We start from the raw sequence: 16988 nt of genomic DNA on the forward strand, positions 1-16988 counted from the left end.
CACATCTGCAGATCCACAGCGTTAGACAAGGCTCTTGATCTGTGTTCAATTTCATCTTGATAAACACAGTCCCACAGAGGAATCCATCTTGTCTCTCCTTGCCAGGCTGGTCTAATGTTCAGCTCAAGGGTCATTCACTTTTATTGAGAAGCGGAGTTCAACACATTTCCCTTATTTCTGCCATTCCCCCTTTTGTCTCCAAGAGGGGTTCTGCACCTACCTTCTCTTATTACAGAACCCAGCTAAAATTGCCCAGATTTGCTTTCCAGAGCATTTCGGTTTGGTGCAAACCTGAGCTTGTATGGGCCTGTCCCCTTTCCCAACCCCCTTCCCATCCTGCCAGCCCCTCTTGAGAAAAAGAATTTGTACACATTCATCTTTGAATCCTGCACACCATGCAAGGGGCTGGGCCTGTAGGTGCACACATACCAAATCCATGTAACGATGACTCCTCAGGATGGGACCCAATACCTTCTAGGGCTGCATGGTCATCTTCCTTCCTGCCTCTGTTGTCCTTGCTCCTGCTCCCTCATCCTCTTAGAGAATTACTTCTGGGCATGGAGAAGGGTCAGACTGCCTGGCTTATCCTCTCTGCAGGTCAGTGTCTTAACTGATCTGTGCCTTCCCCTCTTCCACAGGAAAATGGGGATCAGAAAATGATCTGGGGTCTGCTTCCTCAGAAGCAGAGTCTGAGATGGGCATTGGTGTATGTGGAATTTATTAAGGGAATGTTCTCAGGGAAACCTGTAGGGGAAAGAGGGAGGCAGGAGAAGGAGGTGAAGGAGCTCAGGAGAAGTCCACCCTCAGCCTGATTGGAGCTGGGGGAGCCCTGAAGAGTGAATTGCACCATATGGGTTGTTGCCACCTAGTGGTTCCCATCTGCCTAGGATGGTGTCCTCCATAGAAGGGTGCAGGTGTGGGAAGATGACACCCACAGAGAGAGAGGGCCTGGGTGTACCTGCCCGGGGGAGGGAAGGGTGGAGCTTCAAGAGCATCTTTGAACAAACACCTGCATTATAGAACCGTGGGAAATGTGAAAATGGTGTACCCAAAATGCTAACAATAGGAACCCATACTTACTAGAGTTTGGTTATTGTTTCTGCCATTGTTTTTTTTGTTTTTTTTTTGTTTGTTTGTTTGTTTTTTAACTCTTGTTTCAGACACCAGCTCAAATCCCACCTCTGAATTCTTGCTCATTCACTTCCTGGAGAATTCATTGTCCCTCCCCCAGGCTGCCTTGGCACTTGGTGGTTTTCCCTTTTTATTTAAGTTTTAAAACAGCTCAAGTAAGATATGGGAGCATTACTATTGTAAAAGATTCTCAGAGCCTGAAGTATATAGGGTAGAATGTCTTCCTCTCTGCCCCACATCCCCCAGAGGAAATCCCTGTTAGATCTTTACTGGGGGCACTTTGTGCCCCAAGTGTGTCGTCCTGTCTTGTATTTAAGGAGTTGGGTTTTCCTGGCTACATTTGGAGTCCTTTAATGGGAGAGACCTGCTGTGAGTTCTTTCTTTCTTCTGCTCAGTAAATGTTTCCTTAGTTCAGTATCAGCCCAAATTTCTGGATCACAAAATGGGGTGGGACGTTAAATACATATTTCCAGCCTCCTCTCCTTGGAGATTCTGACTCTGGACACCTGAGTCAGCCCCAGGAATCTCTTTACAGATTCCAGTAACAAGTTCTCCAGGTACATGAGGTAAAAATCTAGCTCCAAGAATGTTATTGTAAAGGTGGCTTCCATCTACTGAATGTCTCCCTCATCGATTTACTTAGTTGTCTTCTTTTTGCTTAGTAGGATTATCATTATGCATTTAATAACTTTGTGAATAAAATAGTAAGACACAGACCCTGTGGAGAATTGGAAAATAAAGTCAGCTTTAATCCCATCCCATCAAACCCTTTTGTGGGACTTTCACGTGGCCCTGGGATCACACGGCCATTCCCAGCTTTGCTCTTGGCCATTTCTGGCCCCTGTCTCCCTAAGAGACCAAAGAGTCCCCGTACTTCTTTCTGTTCTTATTTGGGACTCAGAGATGACATGCTCACTGGCTTGCCAGGTGCCAGTCACCTACCCAGCTCTTCTTACTCGCGTCCGGCAGAGGGAAGCAGCCATTTCTCTCTTTGCTGCCAGTTTCATCTCTCAAGAAGTCTTGAAGTTCTTAGAGTCTGTCAGGGCCCTATTTTTAGTGGAGTGGGACTTCTCCTGGGTGTCCAGATTGTTGAAACTCTCTTACTAGCAGATGCTCCTCTGTGTTGTCAGTGGAACCTCCCGTGTCCTCACTTCTCACATGCTCATCACCTCACATAACCTTTACCACATCTGAGTAGTTCCCCACCCTGTCCTCTCCCGAGGAGACTGAGGCTCAGGGATGATAGACAGTCTATGTGAGCTCCTCCGTGCTGTAGGGGCAGACCCAGGCCCTCCCTTCTGCTTCTAATCCCGGGTGCTTCACTTGACCCCCCCCATCACGTTCACCACAGTGAGGTGCTCCCTCCACTCCACTCCTGTGGCCCTTTGTACCTCTGAGGCGGACATGACCACATTCTGCCAGAGAGCGGAGAGCAGGGAGTGTGTGTCTGTGTGTAAATAGATAACATTGATTTATTTCCTGTTAACCCAGAGGTCATAAACTGCTAGCCCTCTGGCCAAAAACCTATCACAACTATACTGTGTTCAGTCCTTTCAGAGCTTTAAATTTTTTTTTAAATTAGTTGCTGACATTTAAAGATCACGATTTTTGGGGGCGCCTGGGTGGCTCAGTGGGTTAAGCCGCTGCCTTCGGCTCGGGTCATGATCTCAGGGTCCTGGGATCGAGCCCCGCATCGGGCTCTCTGCTCGGCAGGGAGCCTGCTTCCTCCTCTCTCTCTGCCTGCCTCTCTGCCTGCTTGTGATCTCTCTCTGTCAAATAAATAAATAAAATCTTTAAAAAAAAAAAAAATCACGATTTTTCACCTAAGAATCCAAATGTCCAGCTTCTCTTGAAAAAATAGAAAACTGGCAGTCTGGGCTCATATCTTTGCTTGGTCAGAGTCAAATGGAGCTGAGTAGTGGCTATGTCCATGTACATAGGCAGATGCCACAGTCCCCACCACTCCTTATTGCCCCCCTCCCCCAACAGAGCCATTGTTAGCTCTTTGCCATTTCATATACACTGTTGCTTTTCCTTATGGGTGAATTCCAGGAGGGAGAGCCCTACTGTCAGAACCAGTGTACTTCACTCACTCAGTATTACCTGGTCCTTATAGGCATTTGCATTTACAATCCTTGCCATACTTCCAATCCCTACCAAATCACCCTTGTAAATCCTGGAGGCTTAGCACACAATAAGTGCTCAAGAATAACTGTAGCTACCATTTGTTGAGTGCTTATACTGGAGGAGGCTATGGAATTCATTGCTTTTAGCAGATGAACCAACAGGCTCAGAGAGGTTGAGGGCATGCCCAAGGTCACACAGCTGGTGAGTTTTGTCACTTGGACTTTTGTGGTGTCACTCACTTTTGGACTGAGTTGCCTCACGTTTTGTGACTTTTCACACCCTTTCCTTTTGACTTTTCTTTTTTTTTTTTAAAGATTTTTATTTATTTGTTTGACAGAGATCACAAGTAGGCAGAGAGGCAGGCAGAGAGAGGAGGAAGCAGGCTCCCCGCTTGAGCAGAGAGCCCGATGCGGGGCTCGATCCCAGGACTCTGAGATCACGACCCGAGCCGAAGGCAGAGGCTTTAACCCACTGAGCCACCCAGGCGCCCCTCCTTTTGACTTTTCAACTTACCTGCTGGTTTCTGAAAGTTTCATAAAAGAGATCATAACTAATGCCAAGCTTTGACACCATGACTGGGCAGAGGCTGACAGAGAGAGACAAAAGGCATTTTCATGGAAGGAACAGAAAAGAGACATAGACATGGTATAGAGTTAAGCGTGTGTCAGGGAGGGACACTGTGAACTAAGGTGGTAAAGTAGTGGAAAGGGTACATGGGGACAGAGCATGAAAGGCCTTAAATGGCAGCCTGAGGCTATGGAACTTCTGAGGACATTGGGGAGCCATGAAAGGTTTTAGAGAAGGAGCAGACATGATCTACATCTGGTTCCATGAAGATTAGTGCAGCAGCAGGATGGAGGTAGGATGCCAGCTGTGAGAATCCAGAAGAGAGGTGCTGGGGGCTTGAAGGAGGGCCCTTCAACAGAGGTCAGTGAGCAGATTCCAGGGAGACTGCAGAGGACCCATCAGTGAGGTTTTGGTGAGGGGACCTGTAAAGTTGACCATCTGGAGGCATGACAGTGTCATCAACTGGGACTGGGAACGTGGGAGGAGATATGGTTGGGTGAGGGGGTATCCATGGGGAGATACCCTCTGGGCACTCTAGAAATAGGGCAGGGCTGTGGCAGGAGATACAGATGCTGCCTGCCAAGCCAAGTGAGAGCAGTGAGAATGGAGTGCTCTGAGCCAAGAGCCTGGAGTACCTCCTCTCACACCTGTCAGATTTCTTTCTGGTCACTGGCCTCCAAGGCCTTCTCTCTTCCTAAACCGCCAAGCCTGAATATCCTTTGCCCCATCCTAGGGTTGCAGAGCACAGCCCATGGTGAATTTTGGCTCCGTGAATGGTGACAATATCCCAGGCATTCCCTGAAAGCAGGTGCTGCAGAATCCAGAGCCCAGGGTCTCACCAACCCTACCTTCTTATTCACCAAGCAGAGGCCTGGGGAGGGGGAGTCCTCCTGGTCAGGCCCTCCCTGCCCCCCACCCCCATGGGAGCCCATCTTCTATCTTCCTGTGAACAGTGCATTGGCTTTTTATAAAGCCAATAAATAAGTAAGCAAGTGGGCATGATTAATTGATGGCATGGAGCAGACCAAGGCGCTGGAGTCAGGTGGCCAAGCTTCCTGGTAGAGCTAGGCTTTTCAGCGACCTGGGGCCTGAGCCAAGGAGGGGAAGCCTGCTTTGAGGAGGTGCTTTCAGTGTGTGTCTGGGGTTTTCGCCTTTCTTCTCAGGCAGGGCCTCTTCCTGGTCTCCTCCAGGCCTTAGGCCTTGGAGGCCAGAGGCTTGGGACCAACAGGTGCCCTTGCCCTACCCAAGTCCTTTCTCAGGGTGTGAGTGCCCTCCACCTAAACTCCCTAGGATTGGTCCAGCCAGCCCTCTCCCCTAAAGCTAGGTCTATCCAGATGCCGGCTCCACACCTCAATTCACCCAAAATTGTGTGACCCCAACCACAGGTTTCAGTTGTGCAGGGGAGGCTTGGGACATCCTGACCCCTGGGGAGAGAAGGATGGGAGGGGTCCCTCCAATGGGCAAGCTAACGGTGGGGATGGGGCAGAATAAGGGGCTGCTGGCACTAGAGGTACCTGGAGACAGCACCCACGGAGAGGTTGCAGACCCCTCCCCCTTCCGAGGCCGACCCGCACGTGCGCGTGCAGGAGGGCGCCGGCGGGACGGCGCGCTCTGGGTCCCGCGGGGCGCTTTCCGTGCGGAGTTTGGGGAGGGCCGAGGGGGAGCGCGCGGGGGAGGAGGAGCGGGGAGGGGAGGGAGGGAAGAAGGGAGGGAGGCGGGCAGAGCGCAGTGCAGCGGTGGCAGAGGCGGCGGCGGAGGGAGGGAGGCAGGCGGGCGGTGGCGGGGCCGCGGGGCGAGGCAGGCGCGGGGCGGGCGAGGCAGGCGCGGGGCAGCCGCGGCAGAGAAGCCGCAGCGGGGCCGGGCCGGGCCGGGCGCGCACCAGAGGCGGCGGCAGCGGCAGCGGCAGCGGCAGCATCTTGCTCCCGGAGCCGGCGCAGGTGAGGCAGGGGCGGCCGGGCCCGGGCTCTGGGCCTCCTCCCCTCTCCTTCGGTCTCTATCTCCCTTCCAGCCTGCTTCCTTTCCAAACGCGCTCGACCCCAGGAACCCCCGGCGGGCCAGAGTCTGAGCTTAAGCCGGAGCGCGTTCTGGGTCCCCTAGCTTCGCGGAGGCAGGCGCCTTGTCAGCAGTGACCTTGAGCGGGCACCGAGCGGCGGGCGGGGCGGGCCGGGGTGGGCGCCTGCGGACCCGGCGCCTGCGGGCGCTGGGAGGGGGCGCACCGCGCGCCTGCCGCGCGCAAACTTTCCGGGCTCAGAACCGCCCTGAAGCTGGGGGCGTCTAGAGCGCTGCAATCTCCCCCCATTTCCTCCTTCTCAGCTGGCTCTTACTTCTCCGCCTGGCGTCCCCCGGTATAGCCCCCCCCCCCCCTTTCTCCAGGCCCAGATTCCTGAAGGCTGGAAAATGACCAGAGCTATGGACGTTGACCCTGGGCTGGGGGCTTCTACCCCCGCCAAAGGCGGTTTCTGTCCTAGCTTCTAAGAGCCAAAGTGCAGGAGGACCCTCCACCAGATGCTCTCTGCAGCTCTCTTCTCGCATTTTTCTGGTTTCCCTCACCCTTCCTGCAGCCCTTCTCCAAACAGAAGCTGCCATCCGACCGGCAGTACCCCAGCTGGTGATACAAGAGCTCTGAAGCCCCACACTCAGTTGGGTTCTCAGATATGCCTCTTAATTTTTTAGCCCAGCTGCAGGGGCTCCTTCCGAAAATGGGTGGAGGAGGTATCCCCCCACCCCAGCCTCCATGGTGGATCAGTATGTTCTTGGATGCCTGGACTCACCCAGGCTCTGATCACCCTGGAGCCTGTGGTCTCAGGAAGAGCAGATATTCTGGAAATGGAGTATATCCTAACCTTCTAGAACATTAGCCTTGGAAAAGGGAAGTGAGGCTCAGAGAGTTTGAGCCAGGCCCAAGGTCACACAGCCAGACCAGGACGAACAAGAACTGGGCTTTCTTATATTGGGTTGGGGGCGATGGAGAGGACTCCTGTTCAGTTTCTACCCCTGCCTTCCAGGCGATTTGAGCTCTGGACACTCTCTTACTGGCTGTGTGACCTCTGGCAAGTCATTTCCCCACCCTGACTCACTTCCCATGTGTAAAATGGGAGTAACTACTTCATAGGGCTGTTCTGATGGCTGAGTTAATGTTCTTGAAGTTCTTATCATCATGTCTGGTGCATGGTCTGTATCCAAATATTTTTGGCTACCAACGTGTGAAATTTCCTTTCCGAGCCTAGAAAGGCAGAAGTAATTCCCGTACTCTTCCTTCTACTTCTGGCACCTAGATTTAGGTGGCTTCTCCCCTGTGGCCATGTCAGCTGCAGGAAGGCAGTACCTGCTGGAACCCTGAGCACCTGTAATTTATTTGCAATGTTTGGTAGAGGCAAGTATCTCGGCACCCTCAAGAGCCCACTGGACGCACTGGTTGTGGTTTCCTGCTGCATGTATGGGGGTATCAATCCCTAGTTTTTAGCTGGGAAATGGAAACAGGGACCTGATGCAACGCCAGGAAGAGACACCCCCTCACCACTGTCTCGCGGGAAGACCATCATCCTCACCTCCTCCATCTGACCCAGTCTTCTTCCTACATCTGTAAGATATAATTCCTTCCCCCAGATGTCCTACTGGCAATAGAGGAGAAGGGAGGGGGTGTGTTCGTTCATTCATTCATTCATTCATTCATGCACTCACTCACTGAGCCTTGCTTCATGTGTTCTCTGGGTCAAAAGATGCTTAGAAATGCAGAGAAATCAGCCATGTCTAGCAGTTATAAAGCTCCTACCAGGTGCCAGGCACTTGCTAGGCATGGGAGACAGATTCATTTGATACATTTTTATTAAGTACTTCACAAGTACTAAACACTGCTTATGTGGCAGGGACACACTGGTAACTAAAGTAGACCTGGTCCTAACTGTCAAAGGTGGCTGTATAAATTGTCATCCAACCTGAAACACTTTTGAGAAAGGGAGAGGGCATTATTAATAATAACTCCAGGACCACAGGCATAAATCAGGACTTAACAGCCAAACTGGGATGTGTGGCCATTCTGTGACCTCATATTTATATATCAGTGTTCAGGGAGAACTGTTAATATTTTTTGAGCTTGCTTTTTGTAGGCTCTGTGCTAAGCACTTTTGGGTTATCCTCTGATTGAAACTTCACACTGCTGTGAAGCTGGTGTTCCCATCTGCCTGCTGCTGGTTGGCATTGGAGCGGGGACCTCCTCTGTTGCTTGGCTGCTGGGCTGCCTGGCCTCCTCAGAGATGGGCCAGACGCAGGACCCAAAGGCACCCCCTGTCCCGCCTGAAAAAGGTGTATAGATGACTGTGAGTCAGGAGCACAAATGCTCTAATAAACGTGCCATGGGGGCAGACGGACACACAGATTCTGCCTGGAAATGTCAGAGGCAGCTTCCCAGAGGAGAGGACCTTTGAGCTGAACCTTAAAACATGAGTTAGGATTTTGGCAGACTGTGCAGGTTGGGGGGAGGGCAGTACAGGCTCAGATTGGTAACGCTTGGAGATGGGTGTGTGCACTGTTGGGGATGCCACCCCAAATAGGTCTGGATCCAGTTATGATAGGACAGTAGTTAGGTCTGAAACGTGACAGCAGCCAGTGAAGATTAAGTCAAGGAGTGTTGTAGTGTGGCCCGGGACGAGCTCTGCCTCTTTGAAGGTTGCTCTGAAGATGTGACCATCCTAGAGGAAGGGAGCAGAGAGAATTTGCTGGACTGGATTTCCCTTTGATAAGAACTGTCTATAACCCGATCTATGCTATAGATTGCCTGCAAGGTCAGGGAAATCATTTTGTTATATAGGGTCACTGCAGAAGAAATTTACCAGCATCTGTAGCATCAAAAAGTTCTCTGCAAGCAAAATAATTGTCAGCAAGAGAAATATTAACCTACTTAAAAGAGACAGTTTTTAGTAGCATCACTTGCAAAATGGGAATATGCTTATCACAGGTTATAAGTGAATTCTTTTCTATTTGTCACATCAAATCCAAAAAGCTTCAACTTCTTCCACTCTTCCTTCCTCTCCATGTCACCTCTGTCACTATATAAATTGGAGGGCAATAAAACAGCATTTCTTTAGTAATGTCTTATTTCTCAGACTTTCATTAATTTATACTGGCCTCCTTTCTCCCCTTCACAATGAAATAGAATCATTAAAACTTTATGGTATCTAAAAAATTTGATCTGTTAGTAGAGAACAAAAAACGTTGGGGGTCAATATTGGGGCTTTGGGATTGGAAAATCAGGCTAGAGAGATTTGAGAAGCAAAAGGGAACTGGATGAAAGGTTGGAAAGGCGGAAGACACGGGGCCATCTTCATGGGCACCTGACTTAGGCAGTCACAGAGTCCTGTGTTGAAAAGGGCCCCCACACTGGATTTAATGCTCTGTGGTCACCATATTAAAATTTTTAATACTTTTGGAACAAAAGACCCCACATTTTTATTTTGCCCTGAGTCCCACAAACTATGTAGCCAATCCTGGGAGGGAGAGAGATAAGGGAGTAGGAAGGCATAGGGGAAAGAATATGGATAGGGAGAGGGAAAAGAAAATAACATTTTGAAAGCCTCCTGCCATTTGCCTGATGCTGTGTGAGAGAGACCGTTTTCCCATATTTAATCTTTAAATTTCTTGACACTCCTATGAGATAGATGATATTGTCCTTATTTTTAAATATAGGTTTATTATGATGTAGGTGTGGTGAGGCCAATAGATTGGAAGCAATGGCCATTGAAAAGATAGCTTGTTAGAGCTCCCAAGAGGAAGGGCCTCACCACACCACAAGGGAAGCACCAGGTTCCGTGAGCAGGCAGAGGGAGTCAGGAAGAAAAAAATGGACAGGAGACTTTACTGTGGTTTCCATGGGAAGGAACAGGCAAGCCGGGGTAAACAGATTTAGGGTTGGCTCTGGGGCTCCGGAGTGCTGGAGCTCCATAAAGAGGGTGGTGCGAGGAGTATGGGAGGCTGCCCATGCTTTCCCTGCCCCTTCCTGGTTGTCCTCACCCCAGCAGGTCATAGAACTTTAAAGCAGGGATACCCCTTGAAGAGTAACTGGGCCAACTCCTTGATTTATAGAAAAAGTGAAAAGATAAGTCCAGAGAAGGAAAGCAACTTTTTCAAGGTCACACAGCATTTTAAGGCAGCTGTACTAGACCTAGAATTCATGTCTCCTGCTATTCAAACCACTACTTAGTTATTGTTTTTGTTTTGTCTTTTTTTTTTTCTCTAGCGCAGAGTTCTATATAAGCCAGACCCACCAGACTATGAATGTGTTGAAGTCTGAGTTCCTGTCTCTTTTAATGTCCTATTCCCAGTATGTCTGGAACACAGGAGATGCTCAACACATGATTGTATCAGTTTCCTAGAATCGCCAAAACAAACTACCACAAACTAGTATGCTTAAAACAAACAGATTTTTAGTCTCTCAGATCTGGAGGCTGGTAGTCTAAAATCAAGGTATTGTCAGGGCCAATAAAACCTGTGGAGAAGAATCCTTCCTTGCCTCTTCCCAGCTTCTGATGGAATCAGATAATCATTGCTGTTCTTCAGCTTGTAGCTATATCACTCCAATTTCTGCCTCTTTCTTTACACAGCCGTCTTTCCTCTGTCTCTATTTCCAAATCTTTCTCCCCTCATAAGGATACTTGACTAGGAATAGGCCCCATCCTCATTGAGTATGACCCCATCTAAAGTTGATTACATCTACAAAGACCCTATTTCTAAATAAGGTCTCATTCATAGGTACCAGGGGTTAGGACTCCACCATGTCTCTTGGGAGGACGCAATTCAATGCACAATGACAATGAACCTAGGATAGAGTGAATATTTATGATTTTGGGTGAGAACACACTCCCCCTTCCCCCAAAGTTCAGACTAGTACTGAGGAATCAAAAAGAGGAAAGCAACAGCTGTCCAGTCCACATTTAGAGAGAAAATAGTCCAAGTGTACACAAGAGTATCTAACATTTGAGCCAACCTGCTGAGCTTAGAGTCCTGGTGCTATCACTTTCTGATCACATCTGTGTGATCCTGGATGAGTGGCTTCAACAACCTCTGTTTCCTCATATGCAGAACAGGATACTAAGAGCACCTACCTTATTGGGACTTTTGTGAAGAATGACAAGAATTAAGACCAGTCAAGTTCCTGGAACAGTGCCTGGCACACAGTAGGTACTTTCTTGTTGGCAGTGATCACTGCCATCGTCATCATCATATCATTTAAATTTTTTTTTTAAAGATTATTTATTTATTTATTTGACAGAGAGAGATCACAAGTAGACGGAGAGGAAGGCAGAGAGAGAGGCGGGGGGAAGCAGGCTTCCTGCTGAGCAGAGAGCCCGATGTGGGACTCGATCCCAGGACCCTGAGATCATGACCCGAGCCAAAGGCAGCGGCTTAACGCACTGAGCCACCCAGGCGCCCCTCATCATATCATTTAGAGAGCACTTTTCACCTATCTCTCTATATTTCCATCTTCACAGCAAACCTATAATATGGCTTGATAAATATCAGCTTCCTTTCCCCATAAGGTGGTTACTCATTGATGAAGCCACATCACAAACCCAGCCCCCGTGTTTCTAGTTCCCAGCTGCCCTCACTGCATGACGTCTGCTGGGTAGCAGGAAGCCTGTTGGTGTGGAGATGTTCTTAATGGATCTTTCCTGGTTTCATGGGGCCAGGATGTTGGAGAGCAGTGATGTGTTATGCCCTGGTAGGGGAGGGTGTAAGGGGGAGGGAGGCAGTGCTCAAAGGCCTCTACCCCAGCGTCTGTTGCCCAACTGTCACTGTACTTTCTGACCACATAGTGGATGGTTAATAAATGTGTGTTGGATGAATGGATTTCTTATACAACCCAAATAGTCACCACCCCCTGACAGCAACAACAAAAGCCTGAGATGAGGGCATCTTGCCCAGCAGTGATTACAGTCGACTAAAACTCACAGGTGGGCTGTCATTGTGTAAGAAACTTGAAAAATATGCTTCTGATGCTGTTTGAAGAAATGAATTGTTGAGGTGAACGTCCAGTAGTCATAACATAGTGCAGGGTTGGGGGGTGGGTCGTGAGATGCAGGGGTGTAAAGAGGGTCCAACATGTAGGTGGGATATAAGAACACAATGTGCAATAAACTGACATTGGATAGAGATACCACATTGAATGAATCTCCCAAACATTGCCATCAGGAGTAGATAAGAACATGAGGCCTGGAAATTTCTCAGCAAATCTGTGCAAAGGGCAACCAGCTGAATTCTGAAATAACTGAATGTTTTTATTGGCACTGATTCACAGTTGACTATTTGTTCAGTAATGTAATGGTGGTTAAGAGTACCTAGGAACAAATTCTGGATGAACCTCTTTCCACCTGTGTGACTTTGAGCAGGTCGCTCAACTTCTCTGTGCCTCAGTTCCCTCAGCAGTGAAAGAGAGAAAATAAAAGTAGTGCATCGAATTGGTTTAAGAGTTGAGATTTGTAGAATGGTTAGCAAAAAGCCTGGATCATAAAATTCCCCCCTCCCTTGCCTTCTTCATCTTCCCCCTCTTTCTCTTCTCCCTCGTCTTTTTAATGTAGCAATTTCATTAGTCATTAGTGATAAATATTTCCAGCTCTGTACTCTCTAGGCACATAGTAAATTTCCTTGCCTGTTTTGATATCAGTTATGGCTGTCCATAGAATTTTGTGTCATAGAATTTTGGAATTCTTTGGCCAATGAATTTTGAGAAAAAGTGACGTGTCATTTCTTGGTGGAAGCTCTAATAACCAGCACACTGTTGGCCACTTTCCCCTGTTCCTCCCTTGGCAATCGAAGCAGCATGGATATGTGGCCTCCCTTAATCCGATTTCTGAATGAGAATGATATAGAGCCCCAAACCAACCCATAATGTGCATATAGCATCAGTGAGAAGACCATGCTTTTAGCACTGGCATTTTTGGGCTTATTTGTTACTGCAACATAACCTGGCCCATCCTGACTTATACAGGTAGGGAACGAGTTGAAATAATCACTATTTATTTGGAGGTATTTTTGAGTCCTTTAATTCCTTCAAGTGTGATGCCAAATTCTTAGTATATGAAGGTGTTATGAATACAAAAACGTGTGAGAACCATGCCCTAGGAGGTGAAGGCTAGTCTCCTTAACATGGCATATATGGACCTTTCCAATTTCACCCTGGCCTTATCTGACCCCACCTGTGCCCCCATGCTCATCTGGACAAGTTCACAGCATGCTTGCACAGATGCTTGCCTATCTCTAGGTCTTTATTCATGCTCTGCCTAGAAAAGGGGCATCCCCCAGGAAATCATGTCACTTGATAAATGGCTGGGGTGGAGTGTGACAAGTCATGGGGGAAAAGGGAAGCATCAGGCTTGTTCTTTGAGGCACAGAAGGCAGCATTAGGACTAAGAGTGAGATTCTTTTTCAAAGAAAGAGAAGTCTCTTGGGCACCAGGGTGGCTCAGTGGGTTAAGCCTCTGCCTTCGGCTCAGGTCATGATCTCAGGGTCCTGGGATCGGAGCCTGCTTCTCCATCTCTCTCTCTTCCTGCCTCTCTGCCTACTTGTGATCTATCTCTGTCAAATACATAAAATCTTTAAAAAAGAAAAAAAAAAGAAAGAGAAGTGTCTAGTTATTAGAGCTTGGCCTGGCATAATAGTGAGCTTACCACACCGGCCAATGTCCAAGCAGAGGTGCCATGGAACAGGTTCCCGGTTAGCAGAACTAACATAAATACTCCAGTCCTATCACACATGACTTTAGGTGAGATTGCCCAAAGAAGGTAGATCTTAGCTTCAATTCTCTATTTTTTTTTCTTTCAAAATAAAAACAGCTTTTACTGATAGATTATAGATGTTACATAATGATCATAGAAAATGCAAGTGATATTGAAAAGCATAAAGAAAGTAAAACATGGGGTGCCTGGTGGCTCATTCTGTTAAGTGTCTGCTTTCAGCTCAGGTCATAATCCTAGGGTCCTGAGATCGACCCCACATTGGGCTCCCTTCTCCCTCTCCCTCTGCCTCTCCCCCTGCTTATGTTCACTTGCTCTCTCTCTCTCTCTCTGTCAAATAAATCAATAAAATCTTAAAAAAAGAAAGTAAAATATAAGTAAAACTCCATTAAAAAGAGCTAATCTCTGCTAATATTTTGCCAAATGCCTTTGCTATGGTTCATATGTAAACAGTGGGTTTTTTTTTTTTTGATACCTATCTCACTCAATAATAGAATATGGACATCTTAAATATCAATAAATTTATCTCTGCTTCATCTTTTATAAGTGGCCCTGTCATAATTTATTTACTAGATCCCTTCCTGATTGGCACTAGGGTTGTGTCCAGAATTTTGCTATTATAGGCAACACCATGATAAACGTTCTGGTGTTTGGACCCCTGGGCATGCAGCCGGGCATCTCCTAAGGATGAATGCCTGAATGGAGTCACTGAATTAGGTGAAACTGTCCAGAATGAAAGAAGAGAAGAGAACTGTGGTACAGTCAGATAGAGAAATCATTTCTAACTTAAGGGCAGCCTACAAAAGGTTGAAGGGAGAGATGAAAGGGGGATTACAGCACTGCTAGAAACTTGGAGGGAGGGGCCAGCTTTAGATACAACATCCTTCAGGCAAAGGCTGAATGTGGATGACAGCCTTGAGTTCCGTAGGGCCAGGCAATTACAAGCACTTTGATGAGCACAGTCCCACTCAAGCCTCCCCACCACCTTGTGAGGAAGGTCTCTTTCCCATTTTACAGAGGAGCAAAGTGAGGCCTGGAGAGGATGTGGCAAAAGGAGCTGTTGTCTTCATTTATAGTGTGTGGGCTCCAGACCTTTCCTTTGCACACATCCTTTCAGACTTGGCAGATGCCAACTCCTCCGACCTGGCAAACTCTTTCTCCCTCTTGAAAAGGAAGACTGGTCAAATGTGACTTCTTTGTGAAACTTTTCCTCAGGGTGACCCACCCATCCCACCCCAGAGCATGAACTATTGTGTGTTAACTGCTGAACCAGGGAGTTGGCTTTTGGTTTCAATGACTTGGATTCTGTGACTCCACTCGCAAACAGTAAGACCCTTTCTTATCTCGCCTAATCTAAAGCTCTACAGGTGGGTAATTCCAGGGCTCATCCACACCACAGTAGGCCACACAGTCTGTCTTTCTCCCCTGCCGCAGTCATCAGCCAGGAGGAGCTCCCTTGTCGGGAGCATTCCCTGCTGGTGTCACAGAGCCTGGGAGACAAAAGACAGGAGGCATCTCTGCACTTCTTTTATCAGATAGGAATTATTTCCCAGGAAGTCCCCTGCTGACTTCCTCTTATGTCTCTTTGGCTAGAATTGGGTCACATAGCCAAGCCTAAACCAGTCATAGCCAAGAGCATGGGACCAAAAGCTTAAAAGGGCCAGGACTTAGCTCTGAAGCTGTCAATTGAGGGCATAGTCAGAGCTCTGCCAGGCAGAGGAGGGAATGGCCCCCTTGGGAGGCAGCCCTCAGAGTCTGCCCAACTGTGCCCTCACTCTCCTGGCTCCCCACTAGGCTAGAAGCTGTGAGAGGACAGGGGATTGGGGTTTATCCCTTCCGGTGCCCTTTGCAAGCTAGCACAGGGCTTGGAACCTGGTAGATATTGAGGAAGATATTGGTGGAATGAATGAATGCCAGTGCTCTGGGTTTGGTATTTTGGACAACAGCTTTGCCCTCAAAGATATTGTAGTGCAGTTGTGGAGAAGACACTTGAACCTAAAAAAAGATGTGGAATTAGGGCCTGGACTCTGGCACAGACTGGACGTGCCATGGGAGATAAATGCCTCCATACGTGCCCAGAGAAGTAGGATGAGGCCCATTAGGAACCAGATACTATGAAAGGTAGAAGTGGGTAGTGGAGAAAAACACTTGTGTACTCAGAGAATAGATGGGAGTATGATGGATTTGAGGCAGGGAAGGCATTGACTAGGCCTGAAGGGGACTCATTCTTGAGGACCTACTATGTGCAGGTCATCCTACTTGGATTTATTTTGTCTTATCTTTCCCGTGCCTCCATGAGGTGGTCCATTCTCTCCTGCATTTTGTAGGCAGGGAAGCTAAGGCTCAGAGGGTGAGTGAGGTTGCTTGCCCAACGGTAGAGCCAGGAAGTAGTGGAGTTGGTCTAAGAAAGCAAACCCATTGTGAAAAACTGGCTCCCTTCTGCAAAGGAGCCATGATGGCCAAAGCTGGCCCACTGAGGACCAGCAGGCAGTGGAGTGAACAGGATCGGGAGCCTAAAAACTGACAGGAGGGCCTAGAAAATGCGTGGTACAGTGAAAATGCAGGTGAACATCCCAATAGAAGAGGTGTTTATAACAGGATTCAGGGCAGTCTTGAGGAGCCGTAGCCTTTGGCATTAAACCTGACTTCAGATCCTTGATCTGCCAGTTAATAACTATGACCTTGGGCAGGACACCTCACTTCTCTATACCTCAGTTTGTCCATCTATAAAATGTTGATAATTAAATGTATGCCCAGTGCCTGGCATACAATAAGAATTTAATACGTGTATTTTTCATTATCAGTATTGTTGTTGCTGTTGTTTAGAACTTGGTGGGTATCTAACCAGAGCTAGAGGTGACTCCCTCAGTGTAGGGGCCCTGGGTTCTACTTCTGCCTTGGTCACTGCCTCCACATTTGACCTTGACTTCAACCCTCCCATCATCCTGGCTCTCTAGGGTTCATCTGTAAACTAAGAAGGTTGGGCCAGTTGATTTCTAGCATCCTCCCTCATTCTAAATTCTGCACATGTGTGAAGTAGAAGGGGGAGGCTGCGATGACAAATGGGATCAGAAAGGAGTGAGGGGGCGTCTGGGACTGACTCTGCTGGGGAAGCAAAGGAAGGGAAGGGCAGAGGATAGAAGGAAGAGCAAGGAGGAGCCAGAGGCTAGGCAGACAGCAAGAACTAGGCAGGTGTGCAAACCCTGGGTTGGGCAATTTGGAGGTGGGCACATGGATGAATGACTAAAACCAAATGAGGCAGGAGTGCATTGGGAAGAGCTGCAGCTGACACCTGCCCTCCTTGTGGGAGAATCAGAGGGAGAGGAATCAATCATGGCTCTTCCTGATGCTTAATACCTGGGGGCTGGGCTTTGAAGAGTGTGTGTTCAAAGACTAAAATTGAATTGCTCCGAAGTTTGCAGGAACGCTGCAATTATG

General features: G+C 48.3%; 2 protein-coding genes across 3 annotated transcripts in view; one reads left to right on the top strand and one right to left on the bottom strand.

Moving 5' to 3' along the window:
- Positions 1–5329: 5329 nt before the first annotated feature.
- On the bottom strand, positions 5330–5740 carry LOC125104155 (vegetative cell wall protein gp1-like). Its single transcript, XM_047736589.1, has one exon. It carries the CDS (start codon positions 5738–5740, stop codon positions 5330–5332), a length of 411 nt encoding a protein of 136 aa, XP_047592545.1.
- Positions 5651–16988, top strand: part of ATP2B2 (ATPase plasma membrane Ca2+ transporting 2) — a 367245-nt gene continuing 355907 nt past the window's right edge. For both annotated transcript variants that reach the window (XM_047744719.1, XM_047744729.1), the window contains exon 1: positions 5651–5762. The gene's annotated coding sequence lies outside the window, so the exon portion shown is untranslated. The remainder of the gene's footprint in view (positions 5763–16988) is intronic.

This window comes from Lutra lutra, chromosome 1, assembly GCF_902655055.1.
Source record: "Lutra lutra chromosome 1, mLutLut1.2, whole genome shotgun sequence".
Classification (NCBI taxonomy): Eukaryota; Metazoa; Chordata; class Mammalia; order Carnivora; family Mustelidae; genus Lutra; species Lutra lutra.

Excerpts from the sequence above, each read along its gene's own strand:
- LOC125104155 (XM_047736589.1), bottom strand. The coding sequence starts at position 5,740 with ATGCTGCCGCTGCCGCTGCCGCTGCCGCCGCCTCTGGTGCGCGCCCGG.